Below are 21785 nucleotides of genomic sequence, written 5' to 3'. Positions count from 1 at the left end.
CAAAAACACTAAACCTACTCAGAAACAGCCTTTGACTGACCCATGTGACAACTAGCCCCCGTCTCCCGTAACTGATACGGTTATCAATCACGTTATTATTCTTTTTTGTATTCCTGGAGAAATCCACTTCAATTTAAGTGAAATAATTTCAACAACAACTGCATTTGTCTAGGTCTATCCAAGCAAGGATGGAGTCGTGATGAAATCATCGTCTGACAGACAGAGCCCTCCTCGGAGATCTGCTCTCCTGATAAGAGTTGTCCTACCTTGGGAAGAGGGACTATAACCCGATTTGTCCAGTTACTTAGTGGAGTCCGGGTGAAATGAGCCCAATAAATGTCTCTGTCATGCATAATTAATTGTGTTGTTACAATGAACCGTACAAAATCCATCTTCATTTGATTAGAGGTTTTCCGAAGGCACTGAAGTGCATGATGGTCTACTTTGTCTCAATCTCACCTCAGTGTCTGTATATGACTGGACGGAGGGATGTAAAGGCTGACCTCTGGCTTTTGTTTCAAAATCTAAAAATTCAGATATACATATACTCTTATCAATGACATAGAAGTCATGAATGACACAAACAAAAAAAATATATATATATGAGAAATTCTACCCTAAGGTAGAATATTTGAACATAATAGTTTTTGCAATACATTAATTAAAAAATATTAGGCAAAACATAGTGCGTATATATACAAAAGAGAAGAAGCATTTTTAAAATCTGCGAAAATTTGTAGATGTTGTGCAGTTTTTAAATCAGTGGCGCCCACTAGTGGTGTATCAGCTGAAGGAAATGAAAACCACGTGTTACGATAAGAAACCAAATCCTGATTTTATTCAAAAACACACCTTATTTCAATGAGATGCATATATTCATATCTGTAAATATTTACTATTTATTTACACACAAGGAAGAGAAAAATAGTTATGCACTAAAGTAACTGCATGATTCACTAAGTCTTATGGTCTTATGAGTTTATCAACCAGTCTTGAGAAAAAAGTTTTTTGTAACAACATGGACAGCACATCCATGAAACCTCACCCCGACTTATTGATAAAGGCGGGAAGAGAAGCGGCATAGGGGGGAAATTGAACACCATTGAAGCAGCATTACAGACTTGCCAGGACATGGCAGAACATGTTGTACTATTTCATTATAATTTTTTAAGTTTATTGTCATTTTTTTCTCTCTACTGTCCACAGACAATGTGGAGACATCGGAGTTCAGTTGGCAGCGTGTGCGGGTCCCTCGGGGATGAGAGAGGTGAAGAAAGTGCTGATGAACGACCACGCGGCCGACAGGAAGCCCGGCTGATGCGGGCCTGCGTTCATGGGATCTTCAGGACCTTCCTCCCCGCTGTCCCCCTCATCATCCTCCATTCCCTCATCCATCATACGCTCCTGCAGAAAAACAATAAGACAAGTGATGGCTAAGTTTGTTTATTATGTTTCGGTTCACAAGAACGTCTCACAACGAATTAGTGTGAGAATGATATGTGACCATTTTAAGGTTACTGGTATCGGCTGATAATTGTGAAATGTGTTTTAAACTCCTCACATGCTTAATATATAATGAGCATTTTCTTTTATTTATTTATTTTTAAATATTTTACTCTATAATATCCACTAAAAACACAAAAAGGTTCGAGTTTTTTTTTCTAAGAAATGAATACTTTTATTAAGCAAGGATGCATTAAATTGATCAAAAGTGACAGTAAAGACATTTAATGTTACAAAAGATTTCTATTTCAAAGAAATGCTGTTCCTTTGAACTTTCTATTCACATTCAAATATTTAACCCTGGGTCATTCTAAACCCTGAGTAAACAGAATCCTGGGTTATCTTGCTTCACGTTTCACACGGCTCATAATTTACCCGGGGTTAACAATTAATCCTGGGTATTCATAAAGTGACATTTCACATTGTACATTCCTAAACCCTGGGTTAATGTTCTTATTTGCATATTTGCGTTGTCAGTGTCATTGACTGGATAAACACTGCACATGACCCGTTTACGTAGCTTTAGCATTGCGCATCCTCGTATTGCCGTCTGTACTATCGAGTTTATACTGAATGGACATTTCAGACTATAAAAGGTAAGAATTAAATTAAGTCTTTTTTTCACTCAAATTGTTGTGTTTTCTCTCAGTATTTGACATTTTTCCTCTCAAACGCTGAATTTACTGTTTATACAATGCGCAGTGTTTCTGTGACTGTCCAAAGCTGGCAAATATGAGTATGCGATTGGTTGTCTGTTGCTAAGCGTTTAGATGTAACACTGCATCGTTTCACACTGTACAAGTTTCGCAACGAAATGTAGGGTTAACACAGCAAAAGTGGTGCTAACACCGCTTCTAAATTACAAGTGTGAAACTTTCTTTTACCCAGGGTTAAAAGCGGTATTTAGTACGATGATAACCCGGGGTTAAGTGCAGCATGAAAAGCCCTAAAGAATCCTGAAAAAAAAAACCAAACTTAGTTTAAATTTGTTTTCAGAAAAATATTAAGCAGCATAACCGTTTAATAAGAAGAAACGTTCAAATCAGCATATTAGAATGATTTTTGAAGGATCATGTGACACTGAAGACTGGAGTAATGATGCTGAAAATTCAGCTTTGCATTACAGGAATGAATTCAATTTTAAAATAAAATACAATTTAAAAATTATTTTAAATTGTAATAACACTTCACAATACTACTGTATTTACTGTATTTGTTAACATAAATGCAGCATTGGTGAGCATTAGAGACTTCTTTAAAAAAAAACAAAAAACAAAAAAAAACAATCCCCAAACTTTTGAATAGTAGTGTATGTTACGGAAGAGGATTAGGGCCAAGCAATATTAAAAAAATAAAACCATCTCGAGATTAAAGTTGTTAAATTGAGAAAAAACTCGTTAAATTTCGAGAAAAAAGTCGAAATAAAATGTTGAGAATAAACTCGTTAAATTATGAGAAAAAGCTTGTTAAATTTCAAGAAAAAAGTCGAGATGAAATGTTGAGAATAAAGTCATAAATTACGAGAAAAAAGACGTTCGATTATGAGAACAAATTCGTTAAATTGTCTAATAAATTCGTAATGAATTTGTTCTCATAATTTAACGATATTTTTCTCGTAATTTAACGAGTTTATTCGCAACATTTTATCTCGACTTTTTTCTCAAAATTTAACAAAGTTTATTCTCAACATTTTATTTTGACTTTTTTCCTCGAAATTTAATGAGTTTCTTCTCGAAATTTAACAACTTTAATCTCGAGATGGTTTTATTTTTTTATTATTGTTGGGCCCTAATCCTCTTCCATAGTATGTTGATTAAATAAATAGTGTAAATTCTCATTTGCCAATATAAAATTACATTATCGCATCAGATGTACAAATGCACCCCCATAAGAAGTTTAGACACACCAAAACCCATGATCATGATGATTTTCCACATTTTAGAATAATAGAAATTTCATTAAAAAAATATAAAATAACACAAAATAGAAGTAATGGAATAATATAGCAAGACCAACATTTTAAATAAATACGATTTTTGCTTTAAACATGGGCACAATTTCCATATCTACAAAACTATTTTCATCTTTTAGGGCAATATTTTTTTATGATCATAGAAAACAAATTCAGTCAAAGGTGTCCAAACTTTTGAGTTCAGTCTGTATATCGGCAACCTTGCTCTCTAGATATCTGCAACAATATTGGCCACTATTACTAACCATCTCTTGCAGATCCTGATTTTGCTCAGCCTCGTCTTGTGGACCTTCTCCAGCTCTTGGATTCTGCAACTCTGCTCTAAAGGGAAACCAGCCAGCCTGGTGCCTAAAGTCCACAAACACAGACAAACTATAAAGACAATGAAGTACAAATACAATGTTAAACTTCCTAAAAGAACAATTCAACTTCTGTTCATCAGGAAGCTTCTGTTTAGTATGTGACCTACAGATAAACCAGCAGCATGGCACCGATCACCATGACGAAGCGGCCGAAGGAGGAATAGAAATAGACGATGCTGAGCAGGATGGCGGCGCGTGACACTGTGTACATCCAGTCCAGCCAGTCTCGGTTGAGCTCATCGTCGTTCAACATGGCTCCTCCCTGAGCGTTCATCTGGATGTTGGGGTTGGCAGGGCGGTCCTCAGGGGCGGGGTTTGGCCCCATAGGGGCTGCAGGTTCGTTAGGCTGAGCCGGCTGTGTGGCAGGCCCAACAATGGGAGCGGGAGAGGGGGCCGCGCTGGACGCCCTGGAGGCTGCCATGGCTGCTTGACTGAAAGACAGAAGATTGAGAATGAAAGATTAGGAATAAAATAATTGTGCACATAAAAAAATGGGACATTTTTAAAAAGAGTATAATAAAGGGTCAATTTTTATTTCATGTTGTCTTTATAGAAAAAAAAATGTGAGCTATATCCATGTAAATTTTACACTACCTGTCAAAAGCTGTATTTGATTAAAAATACAGTTAAAACAGCAATATTATGAAATATTATTACAATTTAAAATACATTTTTTCTATTTGATCATATTTTAAATGTAATTTATTGCTGTGATGCAAAGCTGAATTTTCAGCAACCATTACTTCAGTCTTTAGTGTCACATGATCCTTCAGAAATCATTGTAATATTTTGATTTAGTGCTCAACTGTTATCAATTATTATTGGTGCTCAAATAGTAATAACGGTTCTTATTATTATAAATGTGGAAAACATTGTTTCTGCTTGATATTTTTGTGGAAACTAAAAAGTTCAAAAGAACAGAATTTATTTGAAATAGAAATAATTTGCAACATTAAATGGCATTTCTGTCACTTTTGATCAATTTAATGCATCTAATTCTTACTGGCCCCAAAGTTTTGAATGGTAGTGTATCAGTTTCCAAAAAAACATTAAGCAGCAAAAACATTTTTTTTCTTTGATAATAATAACATGAAATGTTTCCTGAACAGCAAATCGGCGTATTAGAATGATTTCTGAAGGATCATGTGACACTGAAGACTGGAGAAAAGATGCTGAAAATTCAGCTTTGATCACAGGAATAAAATAGTAAACTAGATAAGTTATTTTAAAATGTACTAATATTTCACAATGTTGCTGTTTTTACTGCATATTTGATCAAATAAATGCAGCCTTGGTGAGCAAATGAAATCTTTTTCAAAAACATAAAAAATATATATTCCAAACTTTTGACAGCCAGTGTATGTTTATATTGATTTATTTCTTGAAATCTAAGTCTGAGAGGGCTCAAATACATTTATTCAGGGCCACACCGAGTGTCTGATAACAACTGGGCTGTAGTAACTTACTATTGCACATAATAATGACGGGCATACATCTGCTGCCACCAAAACATTTGCATCGGCATATACATAGGGTGGGCGGGGAAGCCAGCAGCGGGACCACCTTGCATGGGAAGAGGCATTCCTTCAGGCCTAAGTGGGACAACAGAAGACCTGAAAAACTCAGCTCAGCATGTTTTGTCTTAAGTGGAAGAGTGTTATTTGTGCATTTACCTCTGCATCACACCAGTAGGGGCAGGATTGAGCCCATGTGTTTGCACTGGGTTCCCCCGGTGCCGTAGACCATCAGAGTTGGCTGGGGTTTCCTGACTAGGGGTAGAAGATGAGGAGGATGGACCAGCGCTGTCTGACGTCTAGGAATAAGTAGGAACGATGGACATAATAAACAGCAAGGAAAGAAACCGCTCTTCATGTGATGATCCATTTCTTTTTTTTTATTAAATGCATGCATTGTTTTCTAAGGCACTCACTGAAGAGCTGGAATCAGTGGTGCTAATGGGGCTGCCAAAAGTGGGGGATGATGGGGGGCTTCGTGAAGCACACACCAGGTGGACCATGTGGTATTCATCTTGCTGTTGGGGTTGAAGAAATCCAGTCATTAGAGCTTTGGTCAAATACTATTATACAATAATACAAGAATACAATATAAACAGTACTGCATTATATTACAAAAAAATGTGGTCACCGTACAAGTTATTGCATTTAGTTTGTGCCATTTTTAAAGGGATAGTTCACCCAAAAATGAAAATTCTGTCATTAATTACTCACACCCAAGGCATTCCACACTCATAAGATCTTCGTTCATCTTCGGAACATAAATTAAGACATTTTTAATGAAATCCGAGAGGTTTCTGTCCCTCCATAGAGATTCAAGAAAACTACCACTTTCACGGTCCAGAAAGGTAGAAAATAGATCATTAAAGTACTCCATGTGACTCCAGTGGTTTAACCTCAATTTTATAAAGCGACACGAGTGCTTTGTGTGCGCAAATAAATAACTAAATAATTTACCACTTTATTTACGAATATATTGATCTGCAATGCTTGTTCGTGAGAGCATGACGATACATGCGTGTCGCGTTCACGTGAGAGCTGACGTTGCCTGAACACGCTTTGGATAAATTATGTTGTTTTGCGCAAACAAAGCACTCGTGTTGATTCATAAAATTGAGGTTAAACCACTGGAGTACCACTTAAATTATGTCTTTCCTACCTTTCTGGGCCTTGAATGTGGTTGCGTTGGATCTCTATAAAGAGGAACAGAAAGCTCTCGGATTTCATTAAAAATATCTTCATTCAAAGATGAACGAAGGTCTTATGGATGTGGAACGACATGAGGGTGAGTAATTAATGACAGAATTTTAATTTTTGGGTGAACTAACCCTTTAACTACTGGTGGATGTAGAAATGTAGCAAATAAATGTCTTGGCCACTGTGTCATATCTCTGTGTTCTTAAAATGCCAAGCCAAGTAATGGAAGTAGCGACAGATCTTTTATTCTGTATTGTGACATGCATCCGAGTGAAACAGATTATTGAAAAATAAAAACAAATGTATAGGGCAGAGTCTTCTATCCAAATTGTTAATTGATCTGAATGCAAGTTTGCATGTGATTTTAAGAAAGGGACGGGGTTTAAGCGGAATAAATTACATTTGCATTGTGATAAAAAATTTTAAGCCCAACTTTTTTTTAAAAAAGAAAGGAAACATACATGAATGAAACATTCACAATACAATCAAAACAACACAATAGATGCATTGAGAAAAAAGATAGGGGGAATTTTCTATTTCTTGCCGACTTTAATACAGGGCAACTTCTAAGAGTAAAATCACCCCAAGATGGTGGGAAATAGCCTAATAAGATTATGATGGTGAGATACAAAAAAAAAAGAAAAAAAAAAAGGAATCTATAAGTAAAACGGCGGTTTCAGAATCTCAATAATCAGAAACACTCATAAACCGTTTGAAGCACTTCTCTTCTCTTTAAGAAACTTGACTTGTTTTTGTACATGTTGCATTTGATTTGATGTTCAAGAAATCACAGATCAGGAGCCTACCTTTCTTAGCACATCCCTCAACTGCAAGTGATCCTGCAGAAGTCGTCCAGAATAGACAAGTCTCTGGTCCTTGGATGACTGAAAGAGGAAACAAAAACATGGAATTGTCTAAATGCAAGAAAGGCATTGAGAGTTTCATTCAATGAAATCTCACATTAAAATGTCAGAAAGGAATGGAAAAAATCATTCAGATCTGCAGGCTCTGAGGCAAAATACCAGTGATGCCACCTGCTCGACAGGAATGTTTGGCATCTAGCTGCCATCTCCTGAAGTCAACGCACAATTTCATAGGCTTCTTCTATGTTTCAAAACACAAGTGTTTCAAATCAATGACAACCTTGCCTAAAATGTTAATTCTGTGATTTACCACTAGAAATCTCTGTTATAGCCATAAATAAACCTTTCTTGAACCCAACAGCAAGAAAGAGGAATTATGACACACTAAACTGCTTATTTTAGGTATATTCTTAGGTATGAAAATATCTCAAATCTATGGAAATAGCTCAAATATTGCACTAATGATTAGTTAGATACTAAACACTAGGTCATAGAAATGAAATGTTTTCCTAATATGGGTGATTGGAGATATTTTTGAAACAGAACAATAATCTTGATAATATAAACTCACCGGCTTGCTAGGATACACGTTGGAGATGTGTTTTTTCAATTTCTCTACTGTCCAATTCAAAAAACAATTGATGGTCTGGTCATCATATTTCTGGTTGGGTGCCTTGATGACAAGAGTTACAGGGCTGTCAACTGTACCCTGGTCCATGTTTCATAATAAAGCAGCTCTAGAGCTTTGAAACGAGGAAATGGCACAGAACCGGTTGTCCTGTTCAAGGGCAGGTGTATTTTCCTCCCTCAGACTTGATTCATGGCTGACAAACTGTGAAAGTATCCTTCATGTTGCTTTCCAGGCAGTCTCAGCACTTATCATTAGACATACAACTTCAGTGAGGAATGTGGCAGAGACAGTCAGCCTATGAAGAAAAACAGAGGGGGAAGAAATGTTACTCGTAAATGAAAACATGACACTTCCTTTTATATAAAATACCTGTCCTGCATGCAAACAAGCCTGGTAAATCATACACCACATACTGGCATGAATGCACTAGATGTGCTAGATAGAAATCTTACATGACACTCTTTCTAACACCTGACAGCAATGTCAAATATTCATTTTGTGTGTTAGATGTGTTCAAAAGCAACATAAAAATATTAATTTGCCTAAATGATCCTAGCAGTTAGATGAAATCTACACCTACATATAGTGAAACTATTCATAATTTGACATTTGCATATATGTTGATGGGAGAAACCTTTCAGTAAATTATCAAATCATATAAAACAACACAATATAAAATAATTTATAAAAAGAGAATAAATGAATTATGTTCGTGACAGCTACCAAGTCCCAACAGATAGATGAATAATACTAGGTAACTAAAAACAACACTACATCACATATAATGACCTCAGGATAACTGTTGGTTTGCTTGATCAAAAAGTCTTCTCTTAAATATGATTGTTTACCCGTATATTAACAGTAAATGCATAGAAAACAAACAAACATCAGACGATAATGACCAGCTAAGTTAGCTAGCCAGTGAGCTACAGACTCAGCATTAATCCCACAGAAAGCAACGCTGTCAACGTTTAATATGAATTAATATTAATATATAGTATCTTGAAGGCAAAACAAAAATTATACGAACCCGAGTAAAAAATATCTTGCCCTAAGATTGTTTTCGTGTAAAATGGAGTCGGGCGTAACTCCGGAAATGTCGTCATCAGCTCAGCAGAACAGAGCGGACAGTTCCGTATATTTGGAGATGTTTCCACATACATAAAAGGAGCACGTATGCACTGACCGCAGATCAGCTTTGCGATTTCATTCTCTTTTCGAACGAAGCTATGGGGTATTGTTGGCTGTTCCTAATTCAGCATGAAGGCGAGGATTCTTCCCAAAAGACAAATGCCGGTTCATGGAAAGATTATACCACATAACTCTTCAACCCTTTGTCTTTATGGCTAATAAAATATTATATTGTCACTTATGACATTAAATGCGGCCAAACTTAGTAGCTAAACTAAGTATTTAGTGGATTATGAAGTTAAAAAGGGAACGCATGGTAATTTGTTGATAAAAACTGAATACTTTATATACATTGTTTAAAAATGTTTTTATCGATCAAAATTAAGTCATACTGCTTATATTACATGATGAAGCCTTTAGAATGGTAATCTAATTATATAATGTCTCTATGAAAAATGAGTGTGTTGAGTTAATTTAACATAAACAATTAAATGTTTAATACACATTTTTAATACAGAATATAACAAATTCTAAATTAACAGTTTGAGTTTACAAATACAAAAAAATAGTGTTAACATTTCATACTGAATAAAGTTAGTTCTGAAATAATAATAATCTTGCTGTACACTCCTGTGTAAATTGCACATATTTTAGTATCCCCCCCCACCCCACTTTATATGCAAATTGTTTAAAATCAAAATTAGTGATTCAAATGACCTGAAATCATACTCTTTATACTGCATTAAAGAAGGTTCTTAATGATGCCTTTATCATTTTAATGTAATTACAAAATATTTCTATGAAAGATGAGTGTGTTGGAATGCTTTAACATTAAAAATCAATATACAATACAAAAATTAAATAGAAATAAGTATTTTTTTAATCTCACAAACAAGTGTTTACATTACATTCAGAATAAAGACAGTTCTGAATCTTCCAGTACATTAAACTCCAGTGTAATTTTAGTATTAAAGGATTAGTCCACTTTCAAATAAAATTTTCCTGATAATTTACTCACCCCCATGTCATCCAAGATGTTCATGTCTTTCTTTCTTCAGTCGAAAAGAAATGAAGGTTTTTGATGAAAACATTCCAGGATTATTCTCCATATAGTGGACTTCAGTGGAGCCCAAACGATTGAAGGTCAAAATTACAGTTTCGTTGCAGCTTCAAAGGGCTTTAAATCATACCAGGTGAGGAAAAAGTGTCTTATCTGACATTTTCTAAAAAAAAATACAACTGTATATGCTTTGTAAACACAAATGATCACCATACACGTGCTTACGCTTTCCGTATTCTTCAAAAAGCTTACGCTGTATGTCCTACACCTTCCCTATTCAACTTACGGAACGAACGCGGCACCAGATCCGTTTTTTTCCGTAAGTAGAATAGGGAAGGTGTAGGACATACAGCATAAGCCTTTTGAAGAATACATTTAAAGCCCTTTGAAGCTGCAATGAAACTGTAATTTTGACCTTCAACCGTTTGGAGTCCATTGAAGTCCACTATATGGAGAATAATCCTGGAATGTTTTCATCAAAAACCTTGGATTTCTTTTCGACTGAAGAAAGAAAGACATGAACATCTTGGATGACATGGGGGTGAGTAAATTATCAGGAATGTTTTATGTGAAAGTGAACTAATCCTTTAAAATCTTTCTTCCTCTGAGTTTCACAATGATTGAGATTGCTTCAGTTTGTTTAAAACCTCCTGAGTGAGTCTTTTGCTATACTTATTAATCTTGTGATGTCCAGGCATCCATCCAAGAAGAAAGCGATGAAAGTCTGTCCAAGCGAAAGCGAACATGCTTCGCCATTCTTTCTCCAGCTCTTGAAAGTTGGTCTTCATGTCCAAGGATTTCCGTAGCTCTGAAAAATAGTGATCCAGAAGGCCGGGCACTCTCTTTTCACACTCTCTCTCATCCATACAGCTGCCCAAAAAGTAAATAACATCCTTCATCCCACAGCCTCCACCAACATACTGAAAATCAACCGCTGCAACCTGTAAACCGTCCTTGGAGAAGCAGAAATTTGCTAGTTTTGCATCACCATGCAGAACTGTCTTAAAGCGGCAGTTGTTGAGGATGCTGTCTATCTCTGCAGCAGCTGCTTTGAGTTTTTGATCTGACATGGCTTCTAGCTCTTCAGGTCTTGTTTCTAAATGCCAATATGTGCCTATAGGCCAAAGTCCTTCCGGGACGACATCAAGGAAGAGGGCGTGAAAGTTGGCAATCCAGCTGAGGCAGGCCTTTATTTCAGCATCATTAACATAGGTTTTTCTCACCGGGAATCCTGCAACATCAAGGTCCTCTAAAACAATCAACTGTTCATCACCAAATGACTTGGCAGCAAGACAAATGGGAACTCTGCAGTGTTCATTTGTAGTGTAGTTTTGGTACCAATAAGTTTCTACTTGATAGGACCGCACTTTGCGCTGGTGAGATATGTCTGTGTTCCAGCCCCCTGGATGTTTCTGGTTTTGGGGAAACATTACATGTTTTACAACCACAGAGGGACGGTCACATCCCTCCAAGTGGACTCTTAATATTTCACCATAACCGCTCCACAAAGTCTGAATCTTTGCACCAATCTGCAGAGATTTTGCTCCACATGCTTTCAAAACGAGATCTTCGTGTTCCTGCTTCATTCTAGGGATTCAAATGAGCAGAAAAGTTGTATTATAATGTATCATTGGCTAGTGTCAAGTTAGCAGTGAAGAAGTATTTATTAAGATAGACTAGTAATGGAATAAAAGACAGATATTAACATTTAATCACATAACAATTTTGGGATTAAATTGACAGAGATAATTTAAGTGTACGATATGTAATTTACAGCTCAGTGAATGATTAAAAATAAACTTCAAATTACAAAACATAATTCAAATCATAAATTCAAGGAGGAATCGAACAATTAGCTAGCTGTTGAGTTTACAATACACCTTTGTTTACATTTACCTTCTGTATCTTGAAGCGAAACGTGTTCGGAAAAGGACGATGAGAATGTAGGTTGACCTTCCGGTATACGGGACAATGAATTCTGGGAAATGTAGTCTTTAGATGAATGTTCTGAACCTCGCTATTATTTTGACAATTTTATTCTCATTATTATTTCTCAGAAAAGCTAACCAAGAGGGCTTCTGCTAAGTGTGGTGGATAGTTATTAAAGGGAGGAACAAAATAGCCTAAGTCTAACTATAGCCTAATTTTATTAAGTCCCTGAGTGGAAATGATGGGTAGAAAAATGTCCATGTTGCTTCTAATTAACTTCTACACGGCATTTTACGATCTACGATGACCTAGAATGCTGGGAATCCTCTAAAAGCTGAGTAAGAAAACCATAATTGTTTTGAGAAATTCAGATTATTAATGAAGCTAAAATAACATAATAATATAATGGCTTTGTAGAGTCAATATGATTAGCTCAAGAATATAATTAGCTTTCTTTGTATTTTTTTTATTTGGAAAAAGAGTAAAAGATGGAGAGTCTAGTGAGATTGAATGAGGTTAGCGGACAGAGACAGAGAGTAGCCTGCTATATAGCACAGTTTCAGTCCATCAAAGGAATATCACATTTTATCAGGTGAGCACGACTGATAGCATATTTCAGTGGGTTAGCTGTTCCCATTGTAATGTTTGTTGTTCAATTAATGAAACTGTGTCTAACAAAACATCTTTTATTTTACAGAACGGTCCGCACATGGTGCAACTTCACAACATGACTAGGCGTCTCCTTCAGGTAGGACCAACACCTACAGGTAAGTACTTCACTACTGACATCTAGTGATTAGACTAGGTATATGCACATATCATGAAATACTCACTTATCATGACACCCATCATTTTCTTGAGCTCCATCAATCATTTCTTGGGCTTGATTGGCTGTGGCCATGATATTTTACGTGTTCTGCAGGTCAACCATCCACTAGGGGTCAGTCTGGGCTTTAGTATTCTGTCCATGAGATGATCGGGTTGCCTTCTCCATCTTTACACCCTTATATTTGTATTGTACAATAACATTTCATACATTAAAACCATATGAGGACACTGCAAAGTACTTGTCTGGAAAGCATCTATTTGATTTTATTGACATATTTTTTGTTTTACTTTAATAAGAATTAAACATGCAGATATTTTAATTCAGAAAACATATTTACACAAACAATTATAATTTATAAAATACTTTATATTATGATTAATATTATTATGATATCTTATTTTTATCATGTCTTATGTGACATATTTTCACATTTTGCAAGATACTCCTGCCTTAATGAACACATGAGAAACAGAATCACAACTACACTTAAAGGATTAGTTCACTTTCAAATTAAAATTTCCTGATAATTTACTCATCCTCTTCCAAGATGTCCATGTCCTTCATTCTTCATTCAAAAAGAAATGAAGGTTTTTGATGAAAACACGACTTCAATGGCCTCCAAATGGTTCAAGGTCAAAATTGCAGTTTTAGTACAGCTTCAAAGCGTTCTACACGATCTCAAACGAGAAATAAGGGTCTTATCTGAAACCATCGCTCATTTTCTAAAAAAATAAAATAAAATTACGTACGTTTTAACCATAAATGCTCATCTTGAACTAGCTCTCTTCTTCTTCTTCTCTATTTGAATTCCAGCAGTGTAGACAGTGCTATAAGTGTATTACTGCCCTCCTCAGGTCAAAGTTTGAACTAATTGTTATATACTTGCACCAGCATATTGTATATGACAATTTAGTTCATTTTTTGACCTGTGAAGGGCAGTAATACACTCAGCACTGTCTACACTGCTGGAATTCAAATAGAGAAGAGATCTTTTTTTAGAAAATGAGTGATGGTTTCTCTAGATAAGAACCTTATTTCTCGTCTGGGATCGCATAGAACGCTTTGAAGCTGCAATGAAACTGTAATTTTGAGTTTGGGCTCTATTGAAGTCCACTATAAGGAGAATAATCCTGGAATGTTTTCATCAAAAACCTTAATTTCTTTTTGACTGAAGAAAGAAAGACATGAACCTCTTGGATGACATGGGGGTGAGTAAATTATCGGGACATTTTAATTTGAAAGTGAACTAATCCTTTAATACAAACAATACCGGACAGAGAGCTAACAAACTGAGGGCCTAAATACACAGAGCAAACAAAGAGCTAATGAGCTAATTAATAATACAACAGGTGAACGGGATAATCAATCAAACACACTGCAACTAGATAAAACACAATGAAAACTACATCAAAACGTAAACATACATGTTACACTAAGAAATAAAATATTAAGGATTAAGATTTAACTATTTATACTCTGCTTGTTAGTATTCTGAGTTTGATTAAAGGAAAGTTCTCCAGACAATATTAGTATTGAAACTTTGATTCGGTAACTTTTACACAGATTAATCATTTTTAAAGTGCTTCTCAATCCAGTGGTGATCCGTACACTTCAACCTCACACAGTGTAAGAGAATCTTGCCGTCCTGGAATAACAACATTAATATAACGTCCTTCCATCCCATCACATTCAAAAGAGGTGGAAAAAACAGGAGGAATGGAAGAGATCGTAGCACACCTGAAGAAAGAGTGAATTAAGCATCTTAAGAAACACAAAACTCAGGACTGCATCAAGTCAAACTAGTTAAATGCAAATGAACAGAACAAAAAATGTACAAAATCAAAATCACATTCTACCAATTTGAAGTCAAGTTATATGTCTCATTGCAGACTGCAGTAATTCTGAGAACTTTTCTAAATTCTTTAAAAAGCCATATTAAGAATTAATTTACCTGGGATTATTATTGCCATTGTTGTCCAGACTGTTTCCAATTCTGATTTCTGCCCCATTTAGTCTTGCAGGATCACTGTCTGTGTTTGTAATTACCACTGAAAACACTTTGTGCCTTTTTAGTAAGTCCAGTCTCCACCAGGTATTGAGGACATGTTGAGTGTGTGTACAGGATCCATGACTGTAAACACCATCTTTGTTCCCATCAATAGCATTGAATGCAAAACCATTTCCATGGAGGGAACTCTGTGTAGCTACTCCTCCTAAAGCCACATTTTCACCTACAACAACAGATGGGTTTCACATCAATTCATAGTTTTGGATAAATGACTGGTCTTAGTCTAGAAATTAAGATTTTCAAGAATAAAGTTGTTTTATTACATTTCTGTTATTGACTATAAAGATTAGTGAGTGTTTCTCTCTTTGGATTGTTTATTTTTATTAGTGCCAAACTGATCAAATCCTGATCATAAATGTTCATATTCTCACCATCAGGAGCTGGATAACCGTAAACCTCAAGCTCACAGAGAGTAAGAAGTCGATTCCGACCATATATGATCACATTGATGTAACGGCCTGAAATGCCTTTTTTCCATTTGAAAGTGAGGGATCTTCCGCCTGGAATGGATGAAATCTTTCCCGCCCTGTATAAAATGACAGCATATGGACAATATTTGATTTCATACATATAACCTCATCACATTATTCTTTAAGAGAATCTCCTCTTGAAAGGTTTTCTTACAATGGATTGCTGTTGCCGTTGTTCAGCAGAGAATTTCCAATGTGTATCTCGGCTCCATCAATCCTTTCAGGACAGCAGTCTTTTCTGTTGGTGATAGTTATGGAGGTCACTATGTACTGGTCTAGTAAATCTAACCTCCACCATGGGTCATCTTGCATTTCAGTAGCAGTACAGGATCCGTGTTCATAATTTGAGTCACGATTTCCATCAATAGCATTACTGGCATGACCATTTGCCGCCCAAGGATTTCCAACCAGGTTTGACTGTGTGGCCTTGCCATATAAAGCGAGATTTTTGCCTAAAATTGATAAAGCATAGTCAAAATGTGTAATAAAAACAAGTAAATGGATAGATCAAAATAATAATTAAAAAACATTTAACCATATAATGTTTAATTTTTGACTTAAGTGATTATTTCTCCAGATTAATTTTTGTATTTATATTTTTGACAGCAATAAACACTTCCTAAAAAAATAAAAAAGGGAACATGCAAAAATATCAAACCATAGTTTTGTCCAGAAGACATCTAATGAATTGTATAAAAGTACAACATATAAGTGACAACTTGCCTTGATAAAAATATGACATGTTCAGTCATCAGTGTTTATAATGTCTGTTTAATTGAAACTATCTGTAATTTTGAACTTTACCTTTAGCTGTTGTTGTGTCTGTAAAATAAGGCATCACAAAAATCCAAAGTAGTAAAAACATGTGCATTTCCATTATCCTATGGGAAGCAAAATAAGTAAATAACAAATCTGATAAGTGTTGTTAATTTTATGTTCATAATCTGATTTTATAATGGATTTACTGTGAGTTTGTTTTAATATTTAACAGCATGTAATTGGACTTTCGTATTATTGAATTTGAAAGGCAATTAAGTAAATTATATAATTTAAATAATAGCATGCACGTGAAAACATAATCTGACATTCTTTTGATTCTTTTAAATAAGCAGTTCACTCACCTGTATTTTCTAATCTACAAAAAAAAGTTTCCTTCCCAAGATGAAGTTTACTCTATGGGCAAAAAGGGTTCATCGCCCTTTAAATATCAAAAACATCAGTGGACCAGCAATAAATACACGGCAACTTTAAAGGCCTGGGATTTTTTATCTAAACAGGTCATCTGAGATTAATGTGCTTTCCCACAATTGTAATAAACTATATATGGTTTGTTTGTTGAGGTTGAAATAACTTTACAGAAACAGATTATGGCCTGGTTTCACTGGCAGGGCCAGGATTAGGCCTTAGTTCAATTAGGACATTTAAGTATCTTTAATAAATAAACATGCCTTAGAAAAAAAAAACAGGTGTGATTTGTTGAGTGATCTGAAATGGGCCAACATACCTTGGACTAAAATTCTTGCTGGGCATCCGGAGACGTAAGTCCCTGTTGGATAGCCATACCCACTGTACCGGGACTGTACTCGGGACCTGGGCGGCGATGACAGTCAGCTTGTTGTCTCAACCGATGTACTGAGTGTTGTAGGTGATTATGGGCTCTGTTCCAGGTGGCTTCGCTACAATTCATCCAATCATTAACGGTGGGTACATTGGTGGGTTAACCGGACCAGGGGAACCAAGGTGGTTGAAATTCCAGGATGCATTGGAATGGAGTTAGTCCAGTTGCGGGTTTGCGGATAGAATTTTGTACATATTCTGCCCATAGAAGGTACCAGGACCAGTCATTCTGATGGCGGTTGCAGTAGGAGCGGAGGAAGTGGGTAAGCTCTTGGTTAAGCCGTTCGAATTGACCGTTGGATTGTGGGTGATAGCCGGAGGTGAGACAGACGTTAATGTTCATGTTATTACATGTGGCCTGACAGAATGCTGACCAGAGACAAGAAGTGAATTGGGGACCACGATCAGAGACGATATCCTCCAGCAGGCCGTAGATACGGAACACCCAGTTAGAAAGCTGTTCAGCTGTCTGCATGGTTGGGAGTTTTGGGCAATGGAATGAGGCGACAAGCTTTGGAGAAGCGGTCAATTACCGTGAGGGTGGTGGTGTGGTTGTCGGGTACAGGGAGGTCGGTTATGAAGTCAATGGCCATGTGGGACCAGGGGCGTTGAGAAAGAGGTAAAGGCTGGAGCAGATCGGCAGGTAACTGACGTGATGGTTTGTGGATGTTGCAGGAAGTGCAGCGATTGACAAACTGGGCTGTGTCCTTGTTCAGCGTTGGCCACCAGAAGCGATTTTGCAGGAGATGGATCGTGTGCAGTTATCCCTAGGTGACCAGAAGCCGGTAGACTGTGGACCATTTCCAACACACGGGCTCGGAAGTTCTCAGGAACGAAGACCTTGTCAGGTGGGCAGTTTGGTGGGATCTCTGTCTGGGCATTAGCTTCGTCCAGTTCTGTCATGATGTCCCATTGTATGGGTGCAACGACAAGAGATGCAGGTAAGTCAGTTTCAGGGTTATGTTGGATGAGCTCACCTTTGTGCTGACATGAGAGGACGTGTACTTTGACATTTTTGGAACCTGGTCGGAAGGTGACAGTAAAGTGGAAGCGGGAGAAGAACAATGACCAGCGGGCCTGGCGAGGGTTTAATCTCTTTGCAGTTCTGAGGTATTTGAGATTCTTATGGTCTGTCAGTACAGTAAATGGATGAGTCGCTCCTTCCAACCAATGGCGCCATTCTTCGAATGCGGCTTTCATGGCAAGCAATTCTCGGTCTCTGACATCAAAGTTTTGTTCTGCTGCAGTGAGTTTTCTGGAATGGAAAGCACATGGGTACAGTTTAGGTGGGTTACCTTGCCTTTGAGAGAGTACGGCCCCAAGACCAGTGCTTCCACTGTGAATGGTAGTGAAGGATCGGGGTGATGCAAGATGGGGGCTGTAGTAAAGTGCTTCTTTAATTCTTGGAAGGCTTGGATGGCAGGAGGAGACCACTTGAGAAGATTGCTTCCCTTCTTGACCATGCTTGTGAGCAGACAGGCGGTAGCGCTGAAGTTACATATAAAGTGGCGGTAGAAGTTTGAGAATCCCAGGAAACGTTGTAACTCCTTGAGCGTTTTGGATTGTGGCCAATTGAGGATTGTGGATACCTTTTTATCATCCATCGCCACCCCGTCACGACTGATAATGTACACAATAACGCATACTGGATTTGTGGGAACAAATGAGGTCATCAATCTGGATGGTGAGTTCAATGAATTGATCCAGACTCTTGCCTTCGTCACGGAACTCATGAGATAAACCTCTCCGAAAGCATGTCTTTAGTGTGTCACTCACCCAGTTTGTCTGTGCCGCCATTGTACAGAATGCCAGAGCATATTCAGCAGCGGTCTTACGCCCTTGTTTCAGCTCCATTAAACGATCAACAGCCCCCTTGCCATCACTGGGGTGATCGAAAACTTCTTTAAACCTCTGCATAAAACACTCAAAGGAGGGAAAAGCGGTTCCATCATCTCGCCATACAGCAGTAATCCATTCAAGCGGTTTGCCAGTAAACAAACAAACGAAGGCAATCTTACCGGCTTCATTAGAGTACAGGGCGGCTTGTTGATTGATGTATAGAGAGCACTGTAACATGAAGCCCTTGCACTTCGAGGGATCGCCGTCAAATTTCTCTGGCATGGATAGGCTGTCACAGTTCCCGTGTTCCCCGGACTCCATTTCCCACAGTCCTCCTGTTCTCCACACCTGCACTCACTTCCCTCGTCATCTCCCCATCATCACTTATCGTCATCACCTGGACTTCCTCGTTTGCACTCCCTTTATATATGGACTCACTCCCTTCACTCCTTGTCTGTTCTAAATGTTATTTGATGTGTTGGATGTTGTTTCTAGCTCCTTTATGTTAATAAATACCCATTTACTGTGGAAGTCCGTGAACGCCTCATCTCTACAACACCAACGTAACAGAGGCGTGGATTCCCCAGTGGCGGCATCTCTGCCGCGTGGGTAATGGTGGCCGCTGCGAGCAGAGGTTGTACCGGAGGAACAGGTATTTGAAGACCCTGCAGCACTTTCACCAGTTCCTCAGTGAGTGATGTGAGGCGATTAAGCTGATGCTGGTGAGCGCGAGCTGGCTGGCTTGAGATGACATGGTTGCACACAGGTGGGAGAAAGCAGCTGGATCTTGTGTTGGCAAAGTCTTCTGTAATGATTCGTCACAAAGGCTGGGATCCATTTGCATGCTTTATTATAAAGGAGTGTTATTATACAGGCAGGGTCAGGCAGGGGTAAACAGGAATAGCAGAGGGCAGACAGAATCGTGGTCAGAATACAGGCAAGGGTCAGGACAGGCAGATATCACTCACAGATCAGAATACAAAGCACAGGTCAGGGATAGGTAGCAGAGGATCACAGGCGGTAGGCAACAGGTTCAATAAAAGGCAGACAGTCAGAAACGGGACAATGCTCAGAAATGTACACCGAGGCAATACAAGACTTCGCGATTGACTGAGATGTTTGAGTGTTTTATAGTCCAGTTTATATGGAACACCTGATGAAGTAATTAGTCCAAGATGTGGGCTTATGGGAAATGTAGTGTGAGTATGTGTTAGTACTCGGGTGAGGGCTCCCTCCGGCTTAAGCTTTGTCTGTGAAACCAGGCATATATTTATCTCTCTCTCTCTCTCTCTCTCTCTCTCTCTCTCTCTCTCTCTCTCTCTCTCTCTCTCTCTCTCTCTCTCTTTTTTTTTTTTTTTGGTCATTTCAGCTCATTTAAGTCATAAAGGTGCTGTGCATTTTATTGCAGTGCATGAATCCACCACCTTTCCCTTCCATACAGTATATGCAACTTCTGGCTCTGTGTGTCACATTCTGAGTCTAGATTTGAGCAATTTATTGCATGTGACCTTAAAGCAAAAATGCATGAAAAAAATAAACCAACAGCTTTACAAAGCCCACCAAAATGCCAAATTACAAACAATGTTGAAACGTTAAAGTCTACTGTAATGTGACATACAGCTTATATGTACTTTCAGTTGTTTACAGTCATGTGTGTTGTAACACAGTTCGTAAATATGGGAAGAAGGAGGCGGGAACCGGCGAACATTCAACAAAACTTTAATCTCAAAATAAACAAACAAAACTAAAGTAATGCCGGCAGACCCTCGCGGACGTCTGCCGGCCACACAAACATAATATAACATAAAATGGTCCTCTGGTCCTCTCTCGTCCTCCACGGTCGTCGCTCCTCCTTTTATGCTCCCGGAGCTCCTCCGTGAGAGACTCAAGGCCGGTGCGCCTCCCAGGTGATGCTTGTTATCACTTGCGTCACCGTCCTCGCGCCGTTCCCTCACGGCTCTCGCCCGCCCTGGTCGCCACATACCCCCATCGCCCCTCACAGGCCGGGGGGTACCTCCGAGACTGCGCTCTACTCCCCCCCGGGGCCTGTCTCGGCGGCCGCAGCACCTGGGGGTAAGGACAGACGAGACGAGAGAAAGGAGACGGAAGCAAGGGGAGTGTCAGGACGAGAGAGGGGAGAGAGGAAAAAGAAAGAAGAAAAATCTTGGTCCGGTTCCCCGACACACTGCCGCTCGGTCCTCAGCCTGCCAAGAGGCTCTTCCTCGCGGTGCCACATGCGATGGCACTGGACGCTCGGTGGACGGCCCGATCCTCGACCGCCTCCTGGCGGCCGGCGATGGCTCCTCCTAATGAGGGCAGCCGACAGCGAGTCCCCCGTTCCCTGCTCCTCCCCTTTATGGCGGACGGCAGCAGGCTCCGGCCCACGGCGAACGGCGGCGACTCCTCCGCTCCCTCTTGGACGGCAGCCACCCCACCTCGTCCCAGGAGCACGGCCTCGAGCTCTCCGTCCCACCTTTCACTAGGCTCCAGCACCACCGCCTCGGGCAGCCTCTCGCGGTCTTCACTCCCGCGCTGCCTGAACTCCGCAGCACCGCGATCCCCCTCAGCAGTGAGGGCTCTCCGACAGCATGTCCCTCCTTCCTCCCGGGTTTCGGCACCAATGTAACACGGTTAGTAGTTGTGGGAAGAAGGAGGCGGAAACCGGCGAACATTCAACGTAACTTTTAATGTAAAATAAACAAAGAACAAAACGAAAGTAATGCCGGCAGACCCTCGCTGACGTCTGCCGGCCACACAAACATAATAAAACATAAAATAAAGTCCAGGCCTGGTCCTCTCT

General features: G+C 38.7%; 3 protein-coding genes across 8 annotated transcripts; all 3 read right to left on the bottom strand.

Annotated features, from left to right (window-relative positions):
• Positions 1-810: 810 nt before the first annotated feature.
• herpud2 (HERPUD family member 2) lies at positions 811-9217 on the bottom strand. 6 transcript variants are annotated; one of them, XM_067410230.1, is made up of 9 exons: positions 9073-9217; positions 7983-8337; positions 7355-7432; positions 5768-5869; positions 5511-5650; positions 5304-5450; positions 3945-4268; positions 3721-3847; positions 811-1404 (listed from the first exon to the last, which is right to left on the bottom strand). In XM_067410230.1, the coding sequence occupies exons 2-9, from the start codon at positions 8127-8129 to the stop codon at positions 1228-1230; spliced, it is 1242 nt and encodes a 413-aa protein (XP_067266331.1). In that variant the 5' UTR covers positions 8130-8337; positions 9073-9217; the 3' UTR covers positions 811-1227. The 6 variants fall into 6 exon arrangements, with proteins under 6 accessions (XP_067266331.1, XP_067266347.1, XP_067266339.1 ...); XM_067410246.1 differs by having other exon boundaries at positions 3721-3823; XM_067410238.1 differs by having other exon boundaries at positions 5304-5429.
• A 1518-nt stretch (positions 9218-10735) lies between these two features.
• Positions 10736-12186, bottom strand: pkdc (protein kinase-like domain containing). Its single transcript, XM_067396439.1, has 2 exons — positions 12130-12186; positions 10736-11820 (listed from the first exon to the last, which is right to left on the bottom strand). The coding sequence occupies exon 2, from the start codon at positions 11817-11819 to the stop codon at positions 10845-10847; it is 975 nt and encodes a 324-aa protein (XP_067252540.1). The 5' UTR covers position 11820; positions 12130-12186; the 3' UTR covers positions 10736-10844.
• Positions 12187-12824: 638 nt separating this feature from the next.
• LOC137036185 (fucolectin-5-like) lies at positions 12825-16701 on the bottom strand. Its single transcript, XM_067410226.1, has 6 exons — positions 16651-16701; positions 16334-16410; positions 15684-15981; positions 15431-15585; positions 14943-15222; positions 12825-14728 (listed from the first exon to the last, which is right to left on the bottom strand). Exons 2-6 carry the CDS (start codon positions 16404-16406, stop codon positions 14578-14580), a joined length of 957 nt encoding a protein of 318 aa, XP_067266327.1. The 5' UTR covers positions 16407-16410; positions 16651-16701; the 3' UTR covers positions 12825-14577.
• Positions 16702-21785: the final 5084 nt, after the last annotated feature.

This window comes from Chanodichthys erythropterus, chromosome 2 (assembly GCF_024489055.1).
Source record: "Chanodichthys erythropterus isolate Z2021 chromosome 2, ASM2448905v1, whole genome shotgun sequence".
NCBI lineage: Eukaryota > Metazoa > Chordata > Actinopteri > Cypriniformes > Xenocyprididae > Chanodichthys > Chanodichthys erythropterus.
This window is presented reverse-complemented; position numbering and strand designations above follow the sequence as displayed.